Below are 27539 nucleotides of genomic sequence, written 5' to 3' on the forward strand. Positions count from 1 at the left end.
AGGTAATATTAAGGTAGGTTGACAATCTTTTGGTGGATGTGCTCATGAACAGTTTGGGCTTGCAGGATCCACAGTGAGGACAGGCAACATTGATATAATGTGTGTTTTGGCCAGAATTTCATGGGGTTCTGAGAGGGTTTTGGGGATACTGTTTTAAAACTTGATTAAGACTATTTTAGGACCTGCAGCAGTTGTTGAGCTTTTCCTGTTTCAGTGTTGGAGGAAGGAACACCACCATTTTTCAGTAATGTTAGGCAGGGGCTCAAGAAAGGAACCTGGAACTTCAGATTGCCCACCTTGGGGAAACATAAAATACCAAGATGATGTCTTCCTATCACAGGCTGATGTTGGTATGGGTTGGGAAAAAGGAAGAATGCGATTTAGCTCTTTTTTGTAATGTAGTCTATGCCAGACTATGGGGACTTTACTGAAGTTTTGCACTGCAGGCTACTGAGGAGTGGTGAGAAGTTTTCTGAAATAATCCATAAAATCATCTACATTTCCTGCAGGAGGAGGTCATGGCATTCAGGACTGTGCCAGTTCAGAACAGGCATGTTACTGTGTTAAAAATCCCTGCATAAAGAGCAAATGCATTAAGGAAGGAACAGTGTGAAATCTTTCTATCCACGATGCTATTTTCCCAAAGAGCCAAAGATTCCTGACTCTAACCAAAGTTGCACCAGCCAGAATTCACACACTCCTTATGTGTAAAGTCAACGTTTTTGTCACGTCTTAGCTCCGGGGCCTTATGGTCTTTCTGAATATCCAAGCTCAAAACCAAGGAAGAGCTTTGCTCCACTAGGATCCTGTTCACATGGCTGCTATCTGGCCTAGGCTTGAAAGAGTTAACGAAGGGGCTTCTTTTCATGGGAAGGCGAGCTGCGAAAAGAGAAGCGTCCTGCATTCCCAAAAATGTGCCCTGCCAAAAGCAGCCGTTTATATCATGGGTCGTTGCCACGTTCCCACACATTTTGCTCCTAATTAACGTCCTGCTGGACAGCTGAGCTGTTTCAAACAGGAAGCTGTTTATAGATAACGCTTGCAAACGGTTGGGCCTGATTTGCTGAATGTCGAAGAGCAGGAGTTGAGCCCGCTTCAAATTAAAACCTATCGGGCTTTTGTAAATAGTAGCAATGAGGTCCATCTGTGGTGCAGTCCCCTTTCAGTCAGCAGCTCAGCTACGGCGCCTCTTCACTCAGCAAATCTAAGGTAGGTGATGCTAAGGCGGTTGCGCCAGCCCCAAACCCCAGCTTAAAAGAGAGTAGGCTGAGTAACATTTGTTTTTTTCATGGATGCTGGATAAAGAGGAGACTGCTGACTTTCCGATCAGGGCTGAGTTGGGATCAGTCTGGAGCTGTTGCAATGTGGATCATCTAATGTCATGGAATGCAGAAGACTGCCTCGCATCTTTACATTTTAAAAAGCTATTCAGCATCTGAAATGGATTTATATGGGGTTCAGGACTGCATAGGAGTATATTTTTTGATTTTACACTGTGCCATTACAAATGAGTTGCTTCTTGGTACAGAGGGTGTAGCAGAAAGCAGAAAGGGAATACTGAGTGGTAAAAGGAAAAAAAATGTAGGAGCTAGTTAAGAGACAAATACAGAGTACAAAGCATAGTCTTCTCAACCTGTACAATATCTGGAATTGAGCAGTTTGATTCTGGGTCTTCCCTCTCCCCTGCCTCCGCATTGTTAAGGTCTACAGAGTATGGGGTGTTGGTTAAGGAGTGTGGAATACAGTGCAGTGCTCCAAATTTAATTTTTCCTGTCAAGTAGCTGCTAGAGATCTGGAGCATCCTTCCCTAAACTAGCGTTCTTCAGATAGGCAAACTATACAGTTATAACTTCCAACTAGGCTATAATTTATAGTCTCTTACTTTGAACACTGATTTCTAGTCAGTGACTGCAGGTTGGGGTCACTCAGGACTGAACGTGAGATACCCTGTGCATTCTCACAAGCAGGTTTCTTGTACCATACTACTACCTCTAGCCAATTTTTGGAATACATCTCTCTGCTTTGGAAAAACATTGTGGACCTCTGTTTTGGTGCAGTTAGCTAAAATGAAGTGTTACTTCTAAGAAAGCCTATTGCAGGAAAAGGAACAAAAAGGAAAACTAAATTGAAGAAACAAAAACACAAGATGAAAGAGCTTTGAAAATAGTAAAAAAAATGGCAAATAGATGGGTTGGCAGAGTAGGAAAATGTGGAGATGAAGAAAAGTAAAAGAATCAGGGAAACAAAAGATCAGAGAAAAGGATAAATTTAAAATACTGTAACTGTTCTTGTAGGCACTGAGAATTGTCTGGTTGTTTTCCCTCTAAAGGAAACAAATCTACACAATGAATTATGTGTACCCCACCTCCAGAACACTTTTCAATCCACAAAAGAGCAAATAGCATGTAGGGGAATAAGTTATAGAGAAAACAGAATTCTTTGTATATAAAGGAAGATGAGAGAAAGAGGGTAGGGGAGAAACAGTTTATTAAAGCAGAATTGCAATAATTACCTTAAACCTTTCAAGACACTACCAAAGCCACCAGGGACTTCTTAGGTAGATTTTGATTTCCTGATTATATGGAGCTGTATATCTACAAACATCTGTTGCATGCTTGGATAATTGCTAAATAGCCCAGGCACACCCATGTAGTTTCATGGCAAAACCATCCATGCTTTCAAGTCACTTAACAGTCACCCTCCTAGGCACAAAATACTCACTTCAGGAATATTTAAAGAGAATCTTCAGACTATAATTTCCAAGCTTCTGGATATTTTCTTGCCCAGCAGACCTTGCTTGCTAAAGCTTTGTGGGTTAGGAGTGGTTCTGAGGAAACAAAGAAAGTGATCAGACCCCTGTTTTTGTTTCTCTGTCTTGTCTTGAACATGGTACCCTCCTGACATGTTGGATAAAAAGTACGATGGCTGGTTCAATGCATATGAAAGGTTGGTGTTGGGAAAGTATGAGACCAAGCTGCTCTGAAGATCTAATACAATTAGGAAAAGTCACTGACCTGAGAAAAGAATGATGAAGAGATTAAGCAGCAGCTAATTTTAGAAGAGCAAAATTCACAAAAAAAGGAAGGGTTGCTTCTTGTCCTTGTCAGCTACCCCATGCTGGTTTATTTTATTTTTAATATCAAAGGCTGTTGGGTTCTTGCACCATGAAGGTGAGCTTGCTGAATCCATATAGTATGTGATTCACAGCAGCCTTATCCATCTGATCCTTAATTCAGTTAATTTAGTTTTCTTGGTTTGCATGACACGCACTCAACCATAAATTAATGACATGCACTCAACCATAAATTAATGACAAGGTTCAGCTAATGTACTAACTGGACTAAAATGTGGTTAGGTAGTTTGTGGTTCAGTGTATTGTATAAATCAAGTTATTATTGGGAAAAATCTAGTTATACTGTTCTCCATGCCCTAACCCACACATAAAATATTATTTGAACAGAAATGAAGATCAGTAATAGAGCACCTCAAATTTTAGCTTTGAAACCCATTCCAGAAGTGCCAGAGTTTAGGTATTATATCATTTAAATTTACTGAGAAGAAATTGTATTGCCCACAAGGTTGGCATGCAGTGCTTGAAAATCTCAAACAAACCTTGATGCCCTGTTCCTAGAAAATAGTTCAGTAGTGTCATAGAATTATAAGTGAATCTTACAATTTGAGAACAGAGGACAGAAAGGAGAGTTCTTGTCTTTTTCCCCAGTGCCTACAGTATTCCACCTTTGTGGCATGCTATGTGAACCGATTTAGATTAGTAGAGGCCAAAAACTGAGTTGAGTGCATTGCCACCCTTTCCTGCCCAAGTCTAGACATGGGTGTGTTGGCTTCATTTGAAAACAAGAAATATCTTAGCAGTTATTCTCTTACTTGAGTAAGAAATTGAAGGAAAAGTCAATTTTATAAATTTTCCCAAAATGTCCAAATGATTAGGACTTGGGATCTTTCCTGAAGATGCTTGTTTTTCCTTCAACTGAACTTTTTCAGTAGGGTGGAAATATGAGTCAGCTTTCCCCAGGGAACCTGTGTGTAGATCTCTCTCATCATGCACACTGAATTAGGCTTTTCTTTCCAATCCTTCTATGTGAGTGTGTATGATGGAACATTCTTTCCTTTTTTTCTTTTTAAATTTTTCCTGGGGATTTTGAACAAGCATAAGCTTTTCCAAGCCAAGTCCCTTTCTCTTGCTTCACATACAAATTAGGAGATCTAGGGAAAAATATATTTGTGTTGCAAAGACTCTCACTTTAATGAAATGTGAATGCCTCTTCCCAATAAAATATCTGTAAATATTACCAAATGATAGCAACAACTTTGCAACCTAGTTAGCAAGCTATCATGTATTCAAGGTATTTTTTTATATGGTATAAAGATTATTGTGTCCCTAGAAGACAGTCAACACACTAGAACTGTTCAAAGTCTTTGGAATCCCTGTTAATGGTTTATTCATTTTTCCTCCCTTTAGGAGTAAGGGACAAGCTCATTATGAAGAGTGATCTGGTTTTCTTTGTCTCTGTAATTAGCCTTGCCTTCCTGTCTCTGCCAAGATCTGGATATGCTCAGCATATTGCAGAAGAATCCTGCTCTGTTCAGATTCTGGTTCCAGGCCTCAAAGGTAATGTGTGTATCTCTCCCCATAAATAAGTCAGACCTTCCTTCTTCACCTTTATTGTTCTCATGGCATTCTAGCAATTCTTAGGGGGGTTGCATTCTCTTAGTGAAATATGCCAACTTCTCTCTAAAGCTTTCCAAGTCTGGGGAAATTGGCTCATCATAATGCAACAATCATTTGAGTTGCAGATCCGCAAACAACCACAGAGGGCTTTGGATGGTCATAAACAATCCTTCCACAGAATTCCTAATAAGCAACCACACAAATCTTATTTGATGTACTATACTAGATATATCTCTCTAATTTGCTTGGATACTGGCCCCAGAGACATTTTCTGCTTCACTCACAAAATTTCAGTTTCTTAAAAAACATACTGATACCTGGACACCAACAAAAAGCTAACAAATATTTTAGAACAGAATGGGTCTAATTTGGATAAACAGAATGTAGAATTTGGAGGACAGTAACAGAGAGGCCTTATATCTTACATATATGTTGGCTGGTTTGTCTTAACTCATTCTGTGATTGCATTACTTGATCATTTGTTATCATATTTGAAAGGGGAAAGGTTAGAGAGAGGTTGGAGATTTTGGAAATGGTATGCCCATAGTTATTATTGATTTGCTCGTGAGTTCTCTACTTTAACCATATTCTGGGCTTAGAATTGCCCAAGCTCAGAAAAAAATATCACTAGCTTCTTATCTGGACTATCCCAGTGCCTTGATCAATAATTTGTTATGTAGTGATTAACTGGTGTTGGGTGTTTTATCATGGAAATAAGAATCATCAACAGTGTAAGGCACAACTGTAGTTTAATTGGAATAAAGTTGGGAGACCTTATGATACAAAACAAAAATAAAAGGCAACACAACACCCTCATACACTTGACGGTACAATTGTAGGAGAAATAGAAACCCTTTGGGCTATTTTTTGGCTTTTTATTCTTGTTCTTTGTATCAAAGATCTTACAGAAAACTGTCATGTGTAAATATACTGCCTCTGATTTTGAGATAATTTTAAAAATATTAAAGGGACCACTTGAATTAGCAAAATTTACATCAGATCTATTATCAATACAAATATAGCTAAATGATTGCTAGGACAGTGGCCCCAAGTTGGTGTTAGCAGCCACTGTTAATTTTTAATTTCACAGTATTCCAGTAATGCAAATTATTTTTTGGTTATTTAGTGTGTTCTAATTTACTTTTAGTGCTGTCAGGATGTAATTTTTTTATTCTTGTTAACTGTTTAGTGAGCTTGTTATCCATTGTACTGCATTATCGCGTTCTCTGCCTGCTCCATGCATTGGATGAAATAAATCAATTTCAGAAGCAACTCATGCCACAATAAAACTTTATCTAAAATGCTGTGGTGCCTCTTACTGCTTTAATGTCATCATCATGAATTCACCCTAAAAGATGGAATCATATTTGGGTTAGTTTTGCTAGAAATAGCTCCCTGTCTCCAAAATGTACCCTTGAACTGAATCCAAGCAGTGTAATTATTATACATATACAAAACATTCCAACTCAAAATGGCCATGCCTGTTTCTTGTATTTTGTTGTTTTACAGTTATTCATGCAATTAAAAAATGTCAGCATTTTTTGCACTCATGAAAAAAACATCTGAGTGACCCAGAGTTTATTTAAAGTAACTGAAAAGACCTCTGCCTGTTCTCTGTGTTTAAGAAGTGGGATGGGATGCTTGCTTCTGATCTAAATTTTTCAGCAAGTGAGGAAAGGGCTGTGTCTTTTATGGATACTTATTTTTTTTTAAAGTAAAGTATCCTCTTTATCAGATTTTTGCAGTTTGGATATCAGGTAGCAATCACCATGGTCTCCCATCGCACTGTCAGGCTCCGCCTGCTACCCAGTAAAAACACAGACGCTAGCGTAGGCTTAGGTTCTGGTTTTATTTGAGTATAGGATGCATGCCCTTAGAAAAGCTGAGAGTGAGTGGAGCGCGCCGGAACGGGATTTAAATAGCCCGTGCCGGTCAGCGCTCCACCCCTTCTTACTCCGGGTGCGCCCCGAGCCCCGTTGGTTCTGTTGCCGGTAGGTGAGGGGTCGTGGAGCCCCTCCTGTGCCTCAGGCGTTTCCTTGACTGTTTTCCCGGCCGGTGATGGTTCATTGCCGGGCAATCAGGTTCGTAATCTTTTTGACAGCTCGGGCGCGCCTCGTGGTCTGGTCTTGTCAATTACCTTCTTTGCAACATTGTATCTCTCTCTTCTGCACCTCCGGCTAGAGTCGATACTTTGTTGCCAGCACCTGTTGCTCTCTTTTGTTAGCTAGTTGCCTTTTCCCTTAATCCGCCCGGTACCCATTTCCCTGTATTGTTATGTGAGCCATTGCGATGTCACAAGCATCGCAACGGTGATCATGACACCCACTTATTCAGGAGACCCATGGTCCTTTTATTTCCAATGATCAGAATACTCAAAATATTTTGAACTTTGTTCTGCTCAAGCTGTTCCAAGTTTTTATCTGTTAGAACACAGCCAACTTGAAACATCCTAATGCAACAATTTGCATGGGATTCTTTTGTTCTAAGTTTGAAACACAATTTATTTTCTATTTCATGCACACCTCTATTATTAAATTATTGTAGATCTCTAGTGTAAAATCTGTTTTTGCTGATGTGCATTCTCACTCCCTTTCTTAGCAAGAAGGTCTGCTCAAATAAATATCTGGGTGTTTGTCCCACAGTACTTGTGAACCAGGGGCCAAGCATTATGCAGTAGAAGAAAAAAGCCTTTGAACATGAAGTGATAAGGCAGAGGAAGTAATATAATATGGGTGATGGTTTTGTGGGAAAATAAAGAAGTATTGGCATGATTTTCAAATAAACTAAGGATTTATTTTCCTTACTTTCTCATAGGGATATTGTAAGGATAGAATTGGAATTAAGAATACAGTAAATCCTGAACTGAACACAGAAAATACATTCAATAAAAAATCAACAAAAATGGTTAGGATTCATTTGAATGTCTGAATATACCACCAGAAATAAACAGAGGTTTAGTTTTGGTAAAGAAACCTAATACAAAATTGACTTAAAAATCATAGATTCAAGTTGATTTGCAAATTTTATCTTGTTTTTATCCAAGGATGTCTGAAATTTGCTTCCAAGCCTTTTGCACAGAAGTGTAAGGCAAGAGCAGTTTCAAAAGGAACCACTCGTCCAACTAAATTGCAGAGATGGGAAATCTTGACTTCCAAATAACCATTTCATGGAAGAGAATGTAATGAAAGATTCACATAAGCAAAATACACTCTACACAGTAGCCAGCAAATTTCAGCAAGAAACTCTCAAAACTCATACTCATAAAACAAAACTCATACTCTGAGAAATGCCTATGAATGTACACCCACAAACACGTAAGAAAACTCAGTTCCACAAAAGTACAGGTAAACATACATGTCACAAAGTTCTTATGAAGATGCGAAGAAAATTTACACTTTCCAAAAAAGGAAAGCATAACCCATGCAGGCTTTTATTATTGTGAGGACATTTGGAATACTGAAAAATGGAGGAAATAAAACAGAAATTGGCCAGTGGAGCCATAACTGCTTTTCTCAGCTGTAAGATCGACTCTGGCTTATTTAACACACCATGGCTAACAAATCTTCACTAATGTCTGGATGCTGGTGTTATAAGTGAGTTCAGCCAATAAGCCACTTTGTGCTTATTCATAATCTGAACCCAGTGTGACTTGTTCCACAAACCCTGGGTTAGACCAACACATGAATGTAGCTATTGTTTTCTTCTTCACTTCTTTCTATTGAAGTGTTGCATGTATGATGGGAAAGCATAGCTTTCTGCCACAGGTTTTTTTTTAACCACCATTAACTAGATTGATGCAGACCCAATAGATAACAAAATGCTGGAAATTTGGACAGTTGACTGGGTTTTTGTATCCCTTCATAGCTGGGGATGGGGCAAAGACTTTTATTCTACAAAAGAAAAGCTTAAAAAATGCTCATATCTTTCTATATCCTTTGTTTGTTGCTGACCTCTCTATTTCTGTTGTCTTAATCCCTGTATATTTCTATTGTCACTTTCTTTATTGCTATACAGTACTTGTTTTCTACAGAGTTTGATCTGTCTTTTTTTTTAGTTTCTCCTTTCCATTTCTGTCCTGTCAAAGTCTTTATTTTTTCTTCATCTTTTTCCGCTTGTTTGTTCCTGACTGGTCTTCTTGATTCTTCCAAATCTTTGCTCCATCTGAGGGAAACAGCTTGAAGAGCTTTTACCTCATGCCAGTATGAGGGAAGAAAATAAACATGTCTCTCTCCCCAGTTTTCTCAGCTGCTGCCTACTTTCCTGTTGCCTCTTCTCATCAGGGCTGTCTAGCTTTTAGTTTTCCCCTTTACTTTGACTCCTGGGCTTTGGCTCTGTTTATTCAGCCTATGGCTGCAAAGCTCCCAGGCAGCCATCTTGTCTTTCCTCCTCCTTCCCTCCTCCCAGTGCTGCTGTTTGATTGGCAGCTAGGTTGCCCTGACAATGGGGGAGGGCCACGAAGGGAGGGGGAGGAAGGCGCACAGGGGCTTCTCACCTGCTCCAGCAGTCTGTCCTTGGACACCACCTAAGAATGCTTCCTTGGCTTTCTGGAATGCCTCTTCTGTAATGAAAAGGGCTGATTTCTGCCCTTCCTATTTATCTTGATCTTTTTCAAAGGTAATGTCAAAGAAAGAATATGGCTCCCTAGAAGAAAAAATGGACAGTAATATTAAATTGGAGGCGTTTGCTTGATAATGAGATTGCATATGGTATTTCTTATCAAAAGAAATCATCCCAATTTCAGAGCACAAACTATGCATTCATCTTTACATCTTGACCCCTTCTTTGCCCTTTGGAAATCACTGAAAGTTGTCTACCTTAGTTTCCCTATTTGTAAAAGTTGAAAGTTAGAAAAATTGCACTGCTTCGCTCAGTCTGTCTCAACAATTGGCAGCGTTTTGCGAAAAAAAAAAATTAAAATATACCACACCAGGGCTAAGAGTTATAGTTGTTAGCACACACAATTCTTGAGTTCCAGCAATAATTGCACTGTTATCAAGAACACTGAGATATAAAACTAAAAAATTGAAAGCCTGAAGGAAAAAACAACCCCAAATTTGTTCATGCTTCTGCATAGCCTGTCTAATTAGAAGCTGTAGTCATAATGGTGAGGGAGATTGATGAAGAAATGCAGTGAAGCACAAAATGGCCTGCGAAGACTGCAGCTAATGTAAAATCTCTAAAAAGCCATCAGTGCCTGATCTAAACTGTCAGAGGGGTATCTGCCTGCCTTAGATGTGCACTAATGAGATATAGAGTCTTTCATCTGTTGGCTGAAATCCAGTGTGCCCTTGACTTCTGTGCAGCTTGAGTCTTAGTACTGCACAACAATCATATTTCTTCTTCTGGGAGGTGTTGGCAGCAGCTTCTGAGGGTACTAAGAAATTAAACCAAGGAGCCACCTCATCTGGAATGGCCTTGTGTCTGAGGTTGTATTGCCAAAAGCTAGTTGCCCTAGACAGCATGATATTGCTGTCCCTGGCAATAAATGTGTAGTGATAGGAAAGGGCAGCAGCTGCATCCTACTATCTCTTCCTTGCTCTTAGAGGACAGGAAGCCTGCTCTACACTTGCTATGCCTGCCAGCTGTCCTCCGTACAGTGAAGGATGCACTCACATTAACAGAACTTTTGGGTGAAGGACTCATTCATCCTTACCTCAGACAATAATATTCTTGGTTAGACCCTGGCTACTTGCCAAGAGTGACCTGGCTGCTGCACTCCATACCCAGAACAGTCCTTACAGTTTATTTTTTCTCCTAAGGAGATGAGATTTAGTTATTATATCTGAGGACATCTCAAGGACCTTTACTACTCTGTTTTGTGGTGAGATGTGATACCTATTAACTTGTTCTATACGATAGGTTAAGGAGCCTGATGTCTTAACATTTTTAAAGTAAAAATTGACAGAATGGGAATTGAGTAAATGAAGAGGATCTGTTCAGCAACTTATTATTTGCAATAGCCTTGCCTGGATATGTGGTATGTTTGGTTGTGCTGACACTGATGGATTTAAATATCCCTTGGCTGCTATTTGTATTTAATTTATTTTGTACTGTTTTAATTGTTGACTGTTTTTATGACTGTTAGCCACCTAGACTCACTGGTTTGAGATGGGTGGTTATATAAATTGAATGAATGAATGAATGAATGAATGAATAAATAAATAAAGTCATTCTGTGATTGTAGAGTATAGTGATGAGTATAGTCTTTGCCCCAGAAAGACAAAATTGGAAAGAGTGGCTTATTATCTGAAACAAAATTATGGCTATTAGCTCTGGCCGTAAAAATCTGGACAATCACAAGGTGTCAGGAAAGAGGTAGAGAGATCTCTGATTCCTTCTTGCCGTCTAGTTTTTGCAGACCAGATCCGGTAGCCAAAAGCCAAACGACTTCTCACCTTCTATTAGTTATTTGCATATATGCCTTTCTCTTAGCCTTTCTTTTTAAAACCCTTATGTTCTCATTGTTTATAAAGTTTGAGGTCCTGTAGGAAAACACCTATGTTTTCTGGGTTTTACCTCTTTTTTTAAAACTCTCTCCTAAATGTAAAAAATGATGGAGCTCAAATGCTGAAGCAATGAGAAAATGAACACCACATATGACGAAGTTAACCTTAATGATGCTGTCATTTTCATTACAAAAGTTACTTGAGTTTTGAATAATTTGTTTTGTTTTACCTCATGTTTTATTACATAATAGGAGAAAATGGAGAAAAGGGGGAAAAAGGTGCTCCAGGCCGCCCTGGACGAGTTGGACCTCCAGGGGAAAAAGGTAAATCTTATTTTAAAAATGGATTAAACATGTTCATATTGCCTAATGATAAATGGAGAGTAATCTCTTATATCAAACTTTTTTGTATATTATCTTAATGTTATAGTTGCTTATGTAGGTTTGTACCTAATCAAACTCAACCTTAAGTTCTTGGTTTATTAAAACTAGCCTTCAGGTGGAATGGTTTATTTGAGAATTATGTTGTGTTGATTGAGATTTGTAGTGGAAGGTATAAAAATATTGAAGCATTTAGATCTGCTCCCCTTCTTTTGGTAGCTCGAATTAGGAAGAGCCAGGTTGGCCTACTAGTGGTTAAGGCACCGGGCTAGAATCCAGGAGATGGTGAGTTCTAGTCCCGCCTTAGGCATGAAAGCCGGCTGGGTGACTTTGGGCTAGTCCCTCTCTCTTGGCCCAATCCACCTCGCAGAGTTGTGGTTGTGGGGAAAACAGGATCATTCAGGCTGTCAGCCAATAGCATAGCACCATCTACTTACCAAAAGATACCTACATTAATGCCTCAACTAACATACATTTAACATCACCTCAAGAATTCCTTATACGTTGATCCATAAATATATTAAAAACCAAATGGACATCACTTAGTGGTTTACAACTCTGCAAGATGAGGGCCATATAGTAGCTGGATTATCAGTGATATTCTAGGCCCAATTCCAAAAACTGGGGGAGGCTAAGAAAAAAATAACGATTTAAAGCAGCTATTGTCATTATTCATGGTCTGTTTAATAATTTTTACCTACTGTTACATTAAAATTTATGATTTGGCAGTGACTTCTGAAGGTGTTTTGGGAGGCTACATCAAAACATTTGTCCTTGAAGCCTCAAGCTGTGAACCTGCGCCCTGAAAATTTCACCAAAGTTATGGGACACAATGTGAATTGGGAATCACGAGCTTGTCTCATTGTAACAAGATATACTGCATTTTAAATCTTAAGCATGCTAGACTTGGTTTCACCAAGCCTTTTAAGAGTCCAGAGTTGTTCAAAAAGGGTTTTCTCATGTTTCCCTAACCACAGCACAATAAGCCCCCATGATCACTTTTTTCCACATGTCTTCATAATGTTGCTTTCATCTCATCCTTACCCTACTGCTGAGGCAGCTTAAAGTCATTCTTAACTCTTTCAGTTTTAAAGCAGCGTTTCCCCTCTTCTCCAGCCACAATTATTATTCTGCGTATGATCTTCCCCAGCTTGTTGGGGTAGGTGATGATTGGGGAAGGTAATGACAAACCACCCAGATATAGTCTGCCAAGAAAATGTCACGAAAGCTGTGTCCCCCCAAAAGGTCAGACATGACTCAGTGCTTGCACAGGGGACCTTTCACCTTTTGCACGATCTGGCATCCTTCACAACAATGGGGTAGCTGATGTAGTCAGGGTGAGGTCTGCTCAGCATCTCTGGGCCGTTTTAGGTTGCTGTGAGCTTGTCCCCTCCCCTCCCATCGCTGGGAATAGCCCAGGGTCGTTGTGGCATGGGTGGCAGAAGAGACCAGGCACTGGGCTTCCACAAAGGCATAGCAATATATAAAGCCTGACCAGGTCTTGAAACATGATTTAGCATTCTTTAGTCTGAGACCTGTTTCTTTAAGCAGGAGTTAGACATGTGTTTTGAAAAGCTCTATCTTAGAGAGGGCTAGTTCTGTGTTGCACAAAAGCTGAGTTTAAACTGGAAGAGAGCTCACTGCTGCCCTCTGCAGATTGCTAGTTCCATCACCATTGGGTGCATTATGGGTTTTTGCTGCTTTTGCTGATAAGATGCTTACTGTGGCCATGCTTTTTACTGATGTTATTACTTTTGAGGGGTTTGGGGGCGGTAGCACCATTTTGCCAACTGAATTCTAGACTTGGTGACACTAGTACCATGGTGATGAATGCTGTTACATATGCATGCCAAATACAGTTGCATGTTCTCCACAGCTGTCCATGGGTTATTTTCAGGGGCTGCTGGACATGAGATCAGAATAGAATTCCCTGATGACTTTCTGCCAGCACAACTAGTCCCTTGCAGCATTAGTTTAAAAAAAAAATCACTTATTGTTACTTCCTGCTTCACCCCACGAGCCTCCTCTCTCTTTTGCCTTTGTTGCCTGTCAACCAGGCTATTTTTAAACATGGGTTTAGTGCTTTTGCAGAACAGTACTACGTTTGGGTTCAAAAATAGCTTGACTGAGAGGTCACAATTGTAGAGGAGAGAGAATATCCAGCAAGAGTATTGGGAGCGCTCCACCCACTTCACCCTACCTGCAACCTGTTTTGGGGCAACTGACTGGTAGCTAAACCTACCATTCTAAGCACCTCCTACACTTGTCCAGTCCTGCCCCACCCCATGTTAGGAGAGTGACTGGTGGCTGCTTTTCCCACCAGCAAGTGAGAAGAGGGGGAAAAAAGCTGAAGGAATCCATCAATCGCTTTCCTTAACATGGTTCACAATAGGTGATAAGTCCACCTTTTGCTAGTCTTGCTGCTGTTGGGAAACTGGGGCTTGACAATGGGCACAGCACAGTTTATACCATAATAATGGGCTGGCAACAAAGGACAGGTGGATAGTATTTTAATGTCATAATCTGGAAAAGCTCTTCGTCTTTTTGTGTCTGGTAAACTGCAATTCCATACTTCGTCTTTATACAATCTTTCCTGTTCCATCTGAGCAAAATAAGGGATAATTTTTGGAATACATTGACCCAAGATGTTGTTGTAGTTACTAATTTAGACGATGATCATGTGTCGTGTTCCGTAGTACATTAAGCATAGATCTTTCCATTCATCTGTCAAGTAAAGGACATCAGCCTGCAAGTTAGTCTACTGATCTGCATGCATTTTAACATAGGTTGTCACATTTTTAGGTGGTACAGTTTTATGTCACTGTATCATATAGTTGCTAAAGAATAATGAGAAGAAAGGTTTACAGATGGTTTCTGACTATGAATTATGTCTAATATATGCATATTTCTACTTTCCACCAATTCCCTTTCTGGAATGCAAGCTTTATCTCCAGATGTAATAAGGCTGAATACTGTATAACAATACATTGATATGGGGGTTGCTTTCTTGCCAAAAGAAAAAATGATTAATAACCACAGGAACTGAAGAAGTGAAGAGCCAGGAATATAACAATTCTACCATTTCAGTTTTTTCTGGCATCACCATAATTCTCTGATGCAACCATGGTCATATATTCTTATTTATTTAATTTATATCTCTGCCTTTCCACCATAAAATATTGCTCAAAAAGGTTCATTAATTCTTGCCCTTTTTGCATGACTGTAAATGACAGTAATGCTGGATAGAAGGAACTATGTCCTCAGAAACTAAAAAAGAAAATGATGCCAGCTTCTGGTGGAGAGAATCTTTGTTTCAATTTATATTTTTAAAAAATAATTATGACAATTTAAGTGGGATCTCCACATTCAGAATTCTTAACAGTCTGAATAGAATTTTTTGGGAATAAACAGTGTGGAAAGGAATTATCTGTCCCGTGTAGGCTTAAATCCTTGGGAGGGAATCCAATTAATCTCAATAAGGATTAATTATTTTTGAGCACAGAATTAAATGATGCTTTCCACATTCAGGAAGCAGTTTAATTGGGTTTTGGGATGCAAATGTTTGGAACAAATGATGTTTCCTTGAGTATCACGAGAAAATGGGGATGATAAAAAAATATCCATTGCTGCTCTTGTAAAATTGTATTTTCTTGTGATGCTTTTGGATTTCAAACATTTATGTAACTCTTTTGTGCCAGCCCTGTAATATTTTGGTTGCCTTTAAGGGAAGATATTTTTTGTAAACCAAGGAAAGATATGTGAGAAAACCATTTATACTCAAAGCCTTTTTATTTGATCCTTTACATTGACTCTGTTGCTAGACTTCAAATACCAGATGTCCTATCCAGAAGGAGCCACTTACAAAAATAAAGAAGCTATAACTGAACACTGAATATAGCACAATAGTTTTCAAAGAAGGAAAAGATATAGATATACTTTTGTATTAACAAGCAAGAATCTTTATTAGAAAATAATAATACTCCAAACCAGACTGAAATATTCTTTCTTCTTAAAAAAAATAGTTTTTTTTAAAGGGACCACTTAATTATACCCTTCTATAATAACAAATGTTAAAATGTGCCTAGAAATAGGATCACATGATAGATTTTAAGAGGTTTCTGAAGACTCACTTGCCATAGTCACACACAGAAATGGCTCTTCTTCTGGAATGATACAGTCGGTTATGATCTTCCAGATTATGTCTTTGTAGCAAGAGACTTATATGTAAAATTGTCTGTCCTTTCCTGTGCAGATTGCGAGTGTAATTATTAGAAATAGTCTTAGTGCAGGAATTGTAATTTGTGAAATCATCTGTCACCAGCTAGCACTCTGAGACAGAGAGGAGAAGAAAAGGCTTATGAAGTTTGTCTTTTTGCTTTGCTATAATCTTTTTTCTCCCTTGTGGGATAACCAATGTATGAGATAACGAATGCAGCAAATTACTATTTGTACGTCCTGAGATAAGTGAAGTTGTCACGTCTGGTTATGTCACAGATTTTCTTTTGCTGGCTACTGTTGATAAATGTTCTATACTGTACAAGGTTTGCAAGAAAGGTCTTTCTGTTACAAGGAGCAAATTAACTGTGTTTACATATAAAGTTATATTTATGAACTAGACATGTGTCTGTTTCATTTCAGAAGCAGCTATGTGTAAGGAAGACCATAAAGAGAGTTGGAGGGCTGAAGAGTTCAGATGAACTTTTCTTCTTCCTTCTCAATGCTTAATTCTTTTCTGCTCTTGAGCTTATTGCCAAGTGTGGTTCCCCCCCGATAGGTTCATTCCTTGCATTTCAAGTCCAGCCCCATGGAAGACAATTGTTGGCCTTGGGAGGAACAGAAGAATGAAAACAGTGGGATGGAACATCCTCAGTTCCATCACTGGAGGCTTGATTGGCATCATGAGTTGGCAGTCTTGGGCACAAGACAAAGGCCATTACCAATCTGGTGGATATCCTAGACATGCTGCTTCTGTATTATTCTTCCCTTCTGTTCAAATACTAGAATAGTTGGCCAGCAAATTTGGGAACTCCAGATAGAATTTATAGAAATGGGTGTTTCTGCTTTCCTTTGCAGCTCTGGATATTATATCACAGAAACTATTTTCTCTCCCTCAGGATTGTAGTTTGGGGAGGGGAAGGATGGTGCCCCCAGTACCAGTGTTGGGACAATAAATTCCCAGACTTCCCAGTGAGCATGAGGAAGATTGTTTCACTATATGCATAACTGTCTTATCTGCTAATTGATAATACCATATATGATGTGTCTTTTTTTTTTGGAATGGTCATGAGCTGCAAGCTAGGTTCCAAAGTGTCCACTGATTAGATGCTTCTGCTATATAGCCACAAAAGGCCCTCATGTGTAATCCTTGTATTAATAAAAAATGGTTGGCAGCCTCCATAATAACCCACAAAAGGAATATTAGAATCTTGCAGTAAAGGCAGCTCTTTACAACAGTTTGTAATAGGCTTTGCTCAGTCACTCATGCCCTTCTGATCTCCCATCTGGATTACTGCAGTGTGCTCTACATGGGGCTACCCTTGAAGAGCACTCAGAAGCTTCAACTGGTACAGAATGCGGCTGCCTGGGTAGTAAATGGTGTCAGATATTCAACACAGGTAACACCATTACGTGAGCTGCATTGGTTGCCGGTGTGCTTCTGGGTGCAATTTAAGGTGCTGATTGTCACCTTTAAAGCCCTCCATGGCTTGGGACCAGGTTACCTAAGGGACTGTCTTCTCGCAGTTGTTTCTACCCATCCAATTTGGTCTGGTAGGTTGGGCATGCTGCGGGTCCCATCAGCCAGGGAATGTTGGTTGGCAGGGACTAGGTGTGCCTTCTCTGCCATAGCGCCTGCCCTCTGGAATATTCTCCCTTCAGAGATCAGGATGTCCCTGACCCTGTTGGCCTTCCATAAGGCCATGAAGACCTGGTTATGTGCCCAGGCCTGGGGTCCTGCGTGTGTTAAGGGCCCCGTTTCTTGGCTATACTAACATCTATGCACTGTTTATTTGGCAACCATATATATTTATTTTGTACTGTTTAATTGTTTTTAATTATTTCAATTATTTTAACTGTTTTATGTTTTTTATGATTGTAAGCCACCCAGAGTCACTTGTTGAGATGGGCATAGAAATTAAATAAAAATAAATAAATAGAGTTGTCACAAAAGGTAACATTTAAAAATTGGTTGGCTAAGCATATACAATCTGGTATTGAGATTATCGTAAGTAGTACTGTACTAGTTCATGTATTTTTTCATGTGTCTGCCCAGATTGAACCTGGCCCTGAGGTTATAATCCAATATGTTCGCTCAGTTTGGGGTGGCTCACACTAAATTTATTTGGATTTATTGCTGAGTTGACATGTATAGGATTTTAGCATGAAATATCTTAAACTAGAATATGGGTTCCTAGAATGTGTCTCATTAAATGATTGTATCATCTATCAGAAAACAGGCACTATAGTCTGCTGGAGGCTTCTGGCCATTTGATGTGGAAGATCCTTCCTCTGTTTAACACCCTCCAAATGTATTAGGGCTGTGGTGCTCAGTGATCCTAAGCAACACAGTAATCTTGTAGTCTTAAGACATCGAGGGGCACCAGCTAGAAATCTGATAGAAGGGCTCTTAGCTTTCTGTGTAAATTGGGCCTAGTCAGTGCAAAAATTTGGATTCAATTCGAAGTGCAGAGGGAGGTGAATGTAGTACTTTTCTGCAATTCTTTAAAACAGCTGCATTTTTTCAAGTGCCAGCTGTAGAAGGAACCCACATAATCTTGGTAAAAGGAATAGCTGTTTTAAAGAGTTGCAGAAAAGTGCTACAGTTGGGCTCTGAAGGACCATTTTGGAGTGAGTCCAACATGCTTTATGGGACTAAGCAAACATCTGTCTACCTGCATAACAGTGAATGCTTTTATCATGATGAATCTACATGTAAAGCAATTGTTTATTTTTCTCCTTCAGAATATTTCTTTCAGTTGCATTCAGAGAATGGATCTAACTCCCTTCTGTAGATTCTGATACTGTACATATATATCAGCTGGAAAAGTCAAATGCTAAAAAGCTGTGGACAATATTTGTAATGGGTTTTGCATGGTAATGTGTATGTTTGCCTCTTATTCATTAAAATTGCTGAGGCAGCCATGTTTTGCCACATAAAGTATACAACATTGCTGTTAAAACTGAAAAGTTGTCCTGCTTCTTATTGCTATATGCCAGTCATACTTTGTGGAATTTTCTGGAGTGGGTTTCTGAGGTTATTATAGACTCCTCACATTTTAAGTGGATGTAGTGGAAGAGGAAAGGTCCCTTTTGTTTTTGGTTGCAAACAGTATTGATTTTACACCTAAGCTGAAATCTAGCCTTTCCCAGCCTAGTGTCCTCCAAATGTGTTCACCCTGGGTCAGGTGAAAGGAGTTGTAGGCCAGCTACCCAGAACAGCACCACATTGGGAGAGGATGCTGGAATCTCAGACTTGCTTTGCAAAGGTGCAGCCTGTGCATTCCCACTGGATTAGGGTTTGCAGGATGCTCCTCTTTGGTATTGAGTTTGGGCTCCTTCCAGCAGCCTTGGCCCCCTTACCTTCCTTTGCAGTTTCACACCAGTTTGAGAGTACTCTAAATGCTGCTCGAGTCAAGTGACTGAAAATGGGGGAGGAGGGGAGGGCCTTCCAGATGGCGGAGGTGGGCGGAGCTGGTGGCTCTTTCTTTCCTCCAGAGTGGGACAGAGGGGAATAGTGAAGACAAACTGACAGTCATGGGTTGTGAAGAATGGGGGAGGGGTAATGGGGGCAAAACATTAAAGCACCAGAGCTATGAAGTGAGATGTTGGCATCCTGCTAATAGAAAACTGCCCTACCAATCTGGAGGAAACGCTGTAGAAATATCTTGTGTTTCGTCTTGAACAGAGCTTAGCTCCCTGACCCATATGCATAGCAACCCCTGGGTCTAGAAAGGGCCTACAATTATTTATTTTATTTTATTTTATTTATATGGCCACCATCTCAACAAGTGACTCTGGGTGGTGAACAGAATTTAAAATAAAGTAAAAACAATTACAAACTTTATAAAAATTAAAATACATGGCAGTCAAGAAACATCATAACCCACATTACTAATATAACCAAGAAACAGGTCCCTGCACACACTCTGGGCCCCAGGCCTGAGCATAAGTCTTATGAGAGGCCAACAGATTCAGGGCCATCCTGATCTCCTGAGGAAAAATGTTCCATAGGGTAAGTGCTACGGCAGAAAAGGCATGTCTTGTGGGCCCCACCAATCGTCATTCCTTAGCCAACAGGATCCAAAGCATGCCCATCCTGCCTGACCAGATTGGACAGGTAGAAACAACTGGGGAGAGATGGTCCCTCAAGTAAAATTTTCCAATACAGTATCGTTTGTAAATCTAAATTGTCTCTCAAGCTTTAAGCTCTGATAAATGAACATAGGCCAATTCAAGGCTATTCTTCCTTGAGTTACCATTTCTGTGCTTATTTTTTTTCTTTAGCATGTAAAGGCCAAGCAAATATGATGCACTCTCCCTGTAGACCATGATAACTGGAAGTAATTCTTTCAACATACATTTTTTTTCTTTTCATCCTCTCCTTTTTCTTGCAAATTCTGTTCCTTTTAGCTTTAACTAGTATTTAATTAGGACATGTTATGTAAGGACGGATATGGTGTTAGAGGTCCATAAAAACAGACTTATGCTTTTAATTTGCCTTTAATTTTATATATCTATCTATCATAGGAGAAATGGGAGACAAAGGGCAGAAAGGTAGCATGGGACGACATGGAAAAATTGGTCCCATAGGCTCCAAAGGTATATTTTTCTTCATTCTGTGCTAAGCTTTGAACAATATATTAAGTTTAATTTTTCTAATGACATATATTTAAATATTTTTACAGAATAAACTTTAAAAAATAACTTAAAAGTCACATGCAAGCCTCAATAAAATGATATATGTATGAATTTGAGTTTCTTGGATGCAGGTCAGAGAAAATTAGAAATATTATCTATTCCAAATTAACTTATTTATAAACTATATTAACCAGTATATTTTAAGTTAGTATCAAGAAAAGTTTAGTACATTGATTAAGGCTTATTGTCATGTCCTTCAGGACTTATTTTTGTGATAGATCGTCTAATGTGTGGTTCCAGGTTCATCTACTATCATACTTCAGCATTTTAGTTAAGCCCACAAAGCATGGCCATGCCCAGTGCAGATAATGAATTACTGGAGTCCTCTCAGCTTCTGTCCACTTGGGGTTTACCCAGCATTTTGGCTGTGTAGTGGGACAGGGCCAAGAAGGACTTGACTCCCAGCTCATTATTACAGTCCTGGTACAGCTGGTTAAGTATATGAGATAATGCAAGGGTGAGGTGCCCCATACCTTCCCTTGTATTCTCACACATGGTAATCTAATACCTAGAGCAGCCCAGGCTGTCATTTAGCCCATCTCTCCTTCCTTGTGAGCAAGTGTGAGAAGGAGATGAGGCTAGTGCTTTTCGGAACACCATCACCAGGACACTTAAGCATTGGCAGGTATTATGACACATGCCAAAATAAGCTGGAGGGAGACTGGCTTTCTCAGTGCCCTCCCCCAGATCTCATTCACGCCTTCATCTAGGAAGAGATGAAGAGGCCCCATTTCCCTTCTCCTCCAGTATGGAGAAAAATGTTTGGAGAGGAAAACCCTCATGAACTGTGTAGTTGGGTAGGATGGAGGAACCCAGGGAGATCATCTTATAGAAAAGTTCTGGAACATCTGCAAACAGACTTGCTAAGTTGCCATTGATATTTGGATTTGAATTCTCACTGCATCTGGAGAGTCCCAGGTTGCCATATTATGTACCCATTCATACTCCTCTAATAATTATTAAGTTTACATATAAAAATAAAATGTATTATCCAGTACTTCTAGTATGCCAGCATCACATATACCACTGTCAATGGCATTTTGATAGGATACTTGCAAAGAGAACACAGATAGCATCTTTAAACAGTAAATAAACAGTATTATTTAACAATATTATTAAACAGTAATAAACAGTATTATTAACCATTAATGTTATCAGTGCTAGTGACACAATAAAAAATCCTGAAGCATCTTAAAATTTTATCCCTGTTAGCAGGAATGTATTTTCTTCAAGAAATGGGCAGATTTCATTTGATAAAATTAAATTTTGTATATTTTGATTTTAAAGCACATTTATGTGTAAGTTACATTTGGTTTCATTAGGCATTACTTTCCCAGTTATGTATGATTAAGATAATATCCAAGCTTGATAATGTATTGATATCAGACAAAAGCTATCCCATTTGCTGAGGAGCTTGTCTTTGTTTTTCCTTTCTTAGGACAAAAAGGAGATAATGGAGATATAGGCCCACCTGGTCCTAATGGAGATCCAGGTAAATTATATCAGAACTGGCTGTACTCTCTCTCAAGGCCCATTTTGCAATTTAATAACTCTGAAATTATGTGAAAAGACGAGGCATATTATGTCTAAGTACTATGCATGTGCAAGTCCTCCTCCCATGTTCAAGTAACACATTTGAAGCAGCCTCTTATTGTCTCCATACAGGTTCCTATCATGCAGGAGATTACAGGAAGGAATCTTAGTGAGAATAACCTAGCTATAGTAGTGGTTTAATGTGGTCACCTTAGCGTCAGAGCAGAAAAGGACTGCTTGAATACAGTATCTGAGTTCCCTGTTCAGAAAAAGTTATCCCTGTGGTCTTCTACATGGGGAAGCCTGTGTGGAGAAGATGAGCATTTGGAGCCAGAGTAGTGTAATCTAAATATGAGTTTATAGAACACTCAGGACTGGTTGTTGGTGAACACAGGGGAAAGAGTACTGCAGAAACGCACTTATATCCGGCTTATGGGCTTTTTGTCAGAATCTGGTTGGGCTTGATGGGAAAAGAGTGTAACATTAAGTAATCCCTTATGCTGCTCTTAATAGGGACACGGTGGCGCTGCGGGTTAAACCGCTGAGCTGCCAATCGGAAGGTCGGCGGTTCGAAACCGCGCGGCGGGGTGAGCTCCCGTTGCTCGTCCCAGCTCCTGCTCACCTAGCAGTTCGAAAACATGCAAATGTGAGTAGATCAATAGGTACCGCTTCGGCAGGAAGGTAACGGCGTTCCGAGTCGTCATGCTGGCCACAGGACCCGGAAGTGTCTATGACAACGCCGGTTCTAAGGCTTAGAAACGGAGATGAGCACCGCCCCCTAGAGTCGGACACGACTGGACTTTACGTCGAGGGAAACCTTTACCTTTACCTTATGCTGCTCTTATGCTTCTTTAGGTATTCCTTGTGAATGTGGGCAGCTACGAACAGCCATTGGTAAAATGGATAATCAAGTGACCTTGCTGACAACAGAGCTGAAGTTCATTAAAAAAGGTAGGGATATTTATGGAAACATACCCCCCTCCTAAATATAAGGAATTGCATTCAGAAGAACCTGGCTTGCTTTTTAGTTGGTCAGCTGTGTCTGTCTTATATGGAATGCATTAAGTGGGTTTATAGAAATGCAAGTGCTCACTTTTCAGCACTGCCCTCCCCCGCAGCTGTTGCTGGTGTGCGTGAGACAGATAATAAGACGTACCTGCTGGTGAAAGAGCAGAAGCGGTATGTGGATGCCCAGCTCTACTGCCAAGGAAGAGGAGGGACCCTGAGCATGCCCAAGGATGAAGCCACCAACAACCTCATTGCTTCTTACATCAGTCAAGCTGGCCTCAGCCGAGTTTTCATTGGCATTAATGATCTTGAGAAGGAAGGCAGCTTTGTGTACTCGGACCGATCCCCTATGCAGACCTTCAACAAGTGGAGCACCGGAGAACCAAATAATGCTTATGATGAGGAAGACTGTGTAGAAATGATAACCTCTGGGGGCTGGAATGATGTGGCTTGTCACATTACAATGAATTTTGTATGTGAATTTGACAAAGAAAATGTTTAATAAAGCTTCCCCCTGCCATGCTCTATATCTGAATTTTTTGTGGGGGTGGGGGTGAATAACTTGGGCAGTCCAACTATCATTGTAATCAGGACTCCATTTCTGGATTGGTTTTATTGGAAGTTGATCTCTTGTTTATGAGATCTAAATGTTCCAGCAATCTTCTTCATATCAGTGTATAAAACTGTCCCAGGATGTCCTCATCTTTACTTTTATTCCCAATTTTTTCAGGCAACCCCACCATCAACACACAAACACATGCACAATGAAAAAGCTTTGTAACATTTCTCTTTCTTTCGTGCAGGTTTTGAGTATGGTCCTTTCCCTCCATACTTGTGAGTATATGGGGGACAGGTAAGAGAAAAAGAATGTAGGAAATAAACCTTAAATATTAGATATGCCTATCTATAGTTACCCACTATGGGGAGGGAAGGTAATATTTTTTATGTGTGTTTACTTCACTCACATTTGGCATGAGAGTTTGTTTTTGTTATTAATAAAAGACCATTTTTGGTGTTTTGATCTCAGAAAAACTCATTTTTTCATGATGAATGAGAAGTATCTCTTCTTCTGTAATTTATCTGCAAGTGATATGAGCCCACAATGTGTTCAGTACTTCTGCCTCAAAAAATTTTGTGTGTCTGTGTGTGCGCATGCTCCTAGGGGGAACTGCATTGTTTGGGTGTCCATGCAATTGGTCAAAGTGTGAAACATCTCTTAGATAGGTGAAGATATATGGCTGATGGAGACGATGTAGGCCCATTCCTGTACAATACACAAAGGGGTGTAACAATACAGTAAACTATTTTCCACAGTAAAGCAACTCAGCAAATCCACTAGTTTTTGAAACGAAGACTCATTTATTTTAATAAGGCTTTGCAAAAGAGCTTCCCAGCTGATTGTGGCTGCCATGAATAGGCCATGACCTTGATAGAAGCTGGCACATGAAATACTTTTAATAGTGGCACTGAGAAGTTGTTGAACGTTGGCAGGTAAAATATAAACACTAGGAAAAGCAACAAAAGATGTTGGCTTGTAAACTGACCCTAACCCTAATTTCTCCAAAAGGTGATGGATTATAATATGCTTAGAAGTATATGATATTAGTATTGTACAGCTGTAAATATAATCTAGGTATTTCAAATATCAATGTTTACCCTTTAGAAGGGAAGAGCAGAGTTGACACAATTTGCATTCCTATGATAAATATGGCCCATATCCAGGCAGTGCTTAGGCATATCCAACCTGTTTGAAATCACTTGGCCTTAAACTTAATTCTGTCCAGAAACCTATAGACCGCTGGGCAAAAAACCTCAATTTTTGTCACATTTTGAGATGAATAAAAGATGTTCAACTATTTTAGGGTGTTTCAAATAATATGTCTATGATTTCCTTTTTTAAACAAAATGTCTTGTTCTTTAAACAAGAAGTCGTATGTTGCTTCATAAATATGAAATGTCTTCAGGAGAGAAGCAGTTTCTGAAAAGTAGCACACCAGTTCCTCATATCCTCTATTACGTTTAATGTTTAACATTAAAAATATTTGCAGCTGCAGTTTTCCTGGACTAAATTAATTTAACTTAACAGTCTAGGTAGCATTTAATACTTTATAACTTGACAATAGAAAATTAAAAGAAGCAAGATTATAGAACATATAAAACTTTATTTCTTAGGCTTAGGGTAGCTGCCATGCTTGTGTCTATGTATGGTGGGGGCTAGAGAAAAAATGCAAGCAGATCCGTTGTCCATCCAATTTTATGATGACCAAGCCTGGCTGCAAAAGTCTGGATGACCAGCAGATGGCAGCAAGAGCTTAATGTTTTCTAAATCTCTAGGTTATCATCTAGTATAGTAGTTGTAATCTTTGCATCCTAGATCTGATAACATAGCAATTTTTAAAATGGCTTTGCTTTATGCTTGCCATTGTAGGCAAAGAGAAGCTGAGAATCACCCATCCTGGTATTAAGTGGCAGCAACTTGACTTAATTAACTTAATGTTAACCTTTTACTCCACCGGAGACTAAGATTGGTTATTAGCTCTTTGTGAAGTTCTGTATCTGTAATTAGGATGACTGAGTTCTTAATCCCATGACAGAAGTACATTCGATTGAATGTAATGTGCTTCTACCTGGATTACAACCGAGGAGGTGCACATGAAATGACTGAAATTAAAATTAAATTTAGCATTTTCTTTCTTATTTCATCAGTACAAATAAATCCATGTGAAGTCCGAGATAAATCCCAGCTGTAAGAACTGAGTATTAATTTAATTGGCTTCTCAAGGTTGCTAGTGCTGGAAGTAAACTGGGATACATTTATTAATATAAGTGAGCTACAAAATTGACTCCAGCATGCAGACAAAACTTCAAACTGATTAACTGACTCTGCTTGACTTTTGGAGCAACCCTTACCTTTGTCTCTCCCACAATGAGCATCAGTGGCTTATAGCTTCACAGCCGCTCAAGGGAACGAGCCAGTTAACTAATGTTTTTTCAAACTTGTCATTGGATAACCAACTGCATATGCTTATTTAATAAATATAATAGAATTCATAAAGATGGGCAACCTGAATATTTGCTGTGATTGATTATAGCTATGTTTTAGGCTCACTTTACTATGCAATATTAAACTTATCTACATTGATTGTAATGGGCTTTCTAAATAAGCCACCGCAGAACCAGCCCTAGCGAGCTGCAGGGTACATTAGATGAACAAAACATTTTCAGTTAACATGACTTGTTCTTGCTTTCCTCCACCACTATACCAGTGAGCCCCCACAAACTGTTTCAGAGTGTTGTTTGTGGTTTAGGAATAAAGATGTTAGATAAGGACCTGGGGACCCACAGAAGCAGACTTGGTGAGTGGGTGGATCTTTAGCTCCCAACTCAACTTACCTCCCAAGATGGTTGTGAGAAATGAAGTTCTATGTAGTAGTGCTATTCAGTGCTTCAGATTCAGTCCCCAAAAGGTGCTTGTGGGGATGTGAACATAATTAAAGGAGTTACATTTTTTCCCTGGGATCATGTGACAGCTCCAGAAGGCGACCACAAGGTCCCAAGAAAAAATGAAGCTGCTTTAAAGAATTGCAGACAAGATGCTTCACTGGCACTTCCACGTGCTCCAAGCTACTTTTTCGGAACTGAATTGGAAGTACTTCATGGCCTACCTATGAACGCATCTTGAGCTCATACAGGAAAGATATAAACAACCAAAATAAATTTTAAAAAACCAATGGAATACTGATCTCAAATAATTCAAAATTTAAACGGCTAAGATATAATATTTGCATATTTAGCATAATATACACAAACTGCCAAGAGGTTCCACTAGATGATAATTAAGAACCTTTCCAATCCTTCCAATCTATGATTCTAAGATAGAACATGTGTTTCTGAAAAACTTCTTGTTAGCAACAAGCACATGAATGCAAAATAATAATTAATGACTCAATAATTTTGTTTCTTGTATGTTTGTTTTCAAAATAATTATTGTTAACATCATATGCATAAGAAAATAAAAAGTTTCATCTTATTTTGTTGTGAGTTTTTCTCCTGCTCCCAAATACCTTGCTGCAAAAGCTGAAATCCGATAGTGTACCACTAATAAATTTTTAAGAGAAGTTACCTGGTAATTTATCTACCTTTACAAAGTTTGACTTCTTATCCCTATTACAGATGGTTCTCTTTCCACAAGTAAATTATACTGTCCATGTAGCCAACTATTCCCTTTTTGCCATGTTAAACATTATGTTTTGGCAGCAGATCTTGAGCCCTATCAAGGAGGACCACATGCAATGCTTTATATGCAACTCTGGGACCAGAACTTGTGAGCCTTTGTTCTCACTTTCCAATTATTCTTTTGGGACCACATGGCCTCCACATGGATTCAGAATGAGTCTGTGGAGACCCCAAAGCCCATGAATGCCTAGAATTCCAACACAGTTGCAGGAAAAAGTCTGGTGGCCCTAGACTTTGACAATAAAGCACTGCACCACTTTTAAGCATGTAATAGTGGACACTTCTGTGATCATGTGGCCGGCATGACTAAACAGAACGCCGTTACCTGCC

At 39.3% G+C, this 27539-nt stretch overlaps 1 protein-coding gene across 3 annotated transcripts; it reads left to right on the forward strand.

Moving 5' to 3' along the window:
- The first annotated feature begins 628 nt into the window (after positions 1-628).
- Positions 629-27003, forward strand: COLEC11 (collectin subfamily member 11). Of its 3 annotated transcripts, XM_063314131.1 has the most exons (7): positions 629-1209; positions 4481-4630; positions 11388-11459; positions 20262-20333; positions 21871-21924; positions 22821-22916; positions 23066-27003. In XM_063314131.1, the coding sequence occupies exons 2-7, from the start codon at positions 4501-4503 to the stop codon at positions 23473-23475; spliced, it is 834 nt and encodes a 277-aa protein (XP_063170201.1). In that variant the 5' UTR covers positions 629-1209; positions 4481-4500; the 3' UTR covers positions 23476-27003. The 3 variants fall into 3 exon arrangements, with proteins under 3 accessions (XP_063170201.1, XP_063170179.1, XP_063170190.1); XM_063314109.1 differs by lacking the exon at positions 629-1209 and having other exon boundaries at positions 2202-4630; XM_063314120.1 differs by lacking the exon at positions 629-1209 and having other exon boundaries at positions 2729-4630; positions 23084-27003.
- Positions 27004-27539: the final 536 nt, after the last annotated feature.

The sequence above is a fragment of the Candoia aspera genome, chromosome 1 (assembly GCF_035149785.1).
Source record: "Candoia aspera isolate rCanAsp1 chromosome 1, rCanAsp1.hap2, whole genome shotgun sequence".
Classification (NCBI taxonomy): domain Eukaryota; kingdom Metazoa; phylum Chordata; class Lepidosauria; order Squamata; family Boidae; genus Candoia; species Candoia aspera.

Excerpts from the sequence above, each read along its gene's own strand:
- COLEC11 (XM_063314109.1), top strand. The coding sequence starts at position 4,453 with ATGGTTTATTCATTTTTCCTCCCTTTAGGAGTAAGGGACAAGCTCATT. Across the intron at positions 20,334-21,870 it reads TGGTCCCATAGGCTCCAAAG|GACAAAAAGGAGATAATGGA; the intron begins GTATATTTTTCT and ends TTCCTTTCTTAG. Across the intron at positions 22,917-23,065 it reads GCTGAAGTTCATTAAAAAAG|CACTGCCCTCCCCCGCAGCT; the intron begins GTAGGGATATTT and ends CTCACTTTTCAG.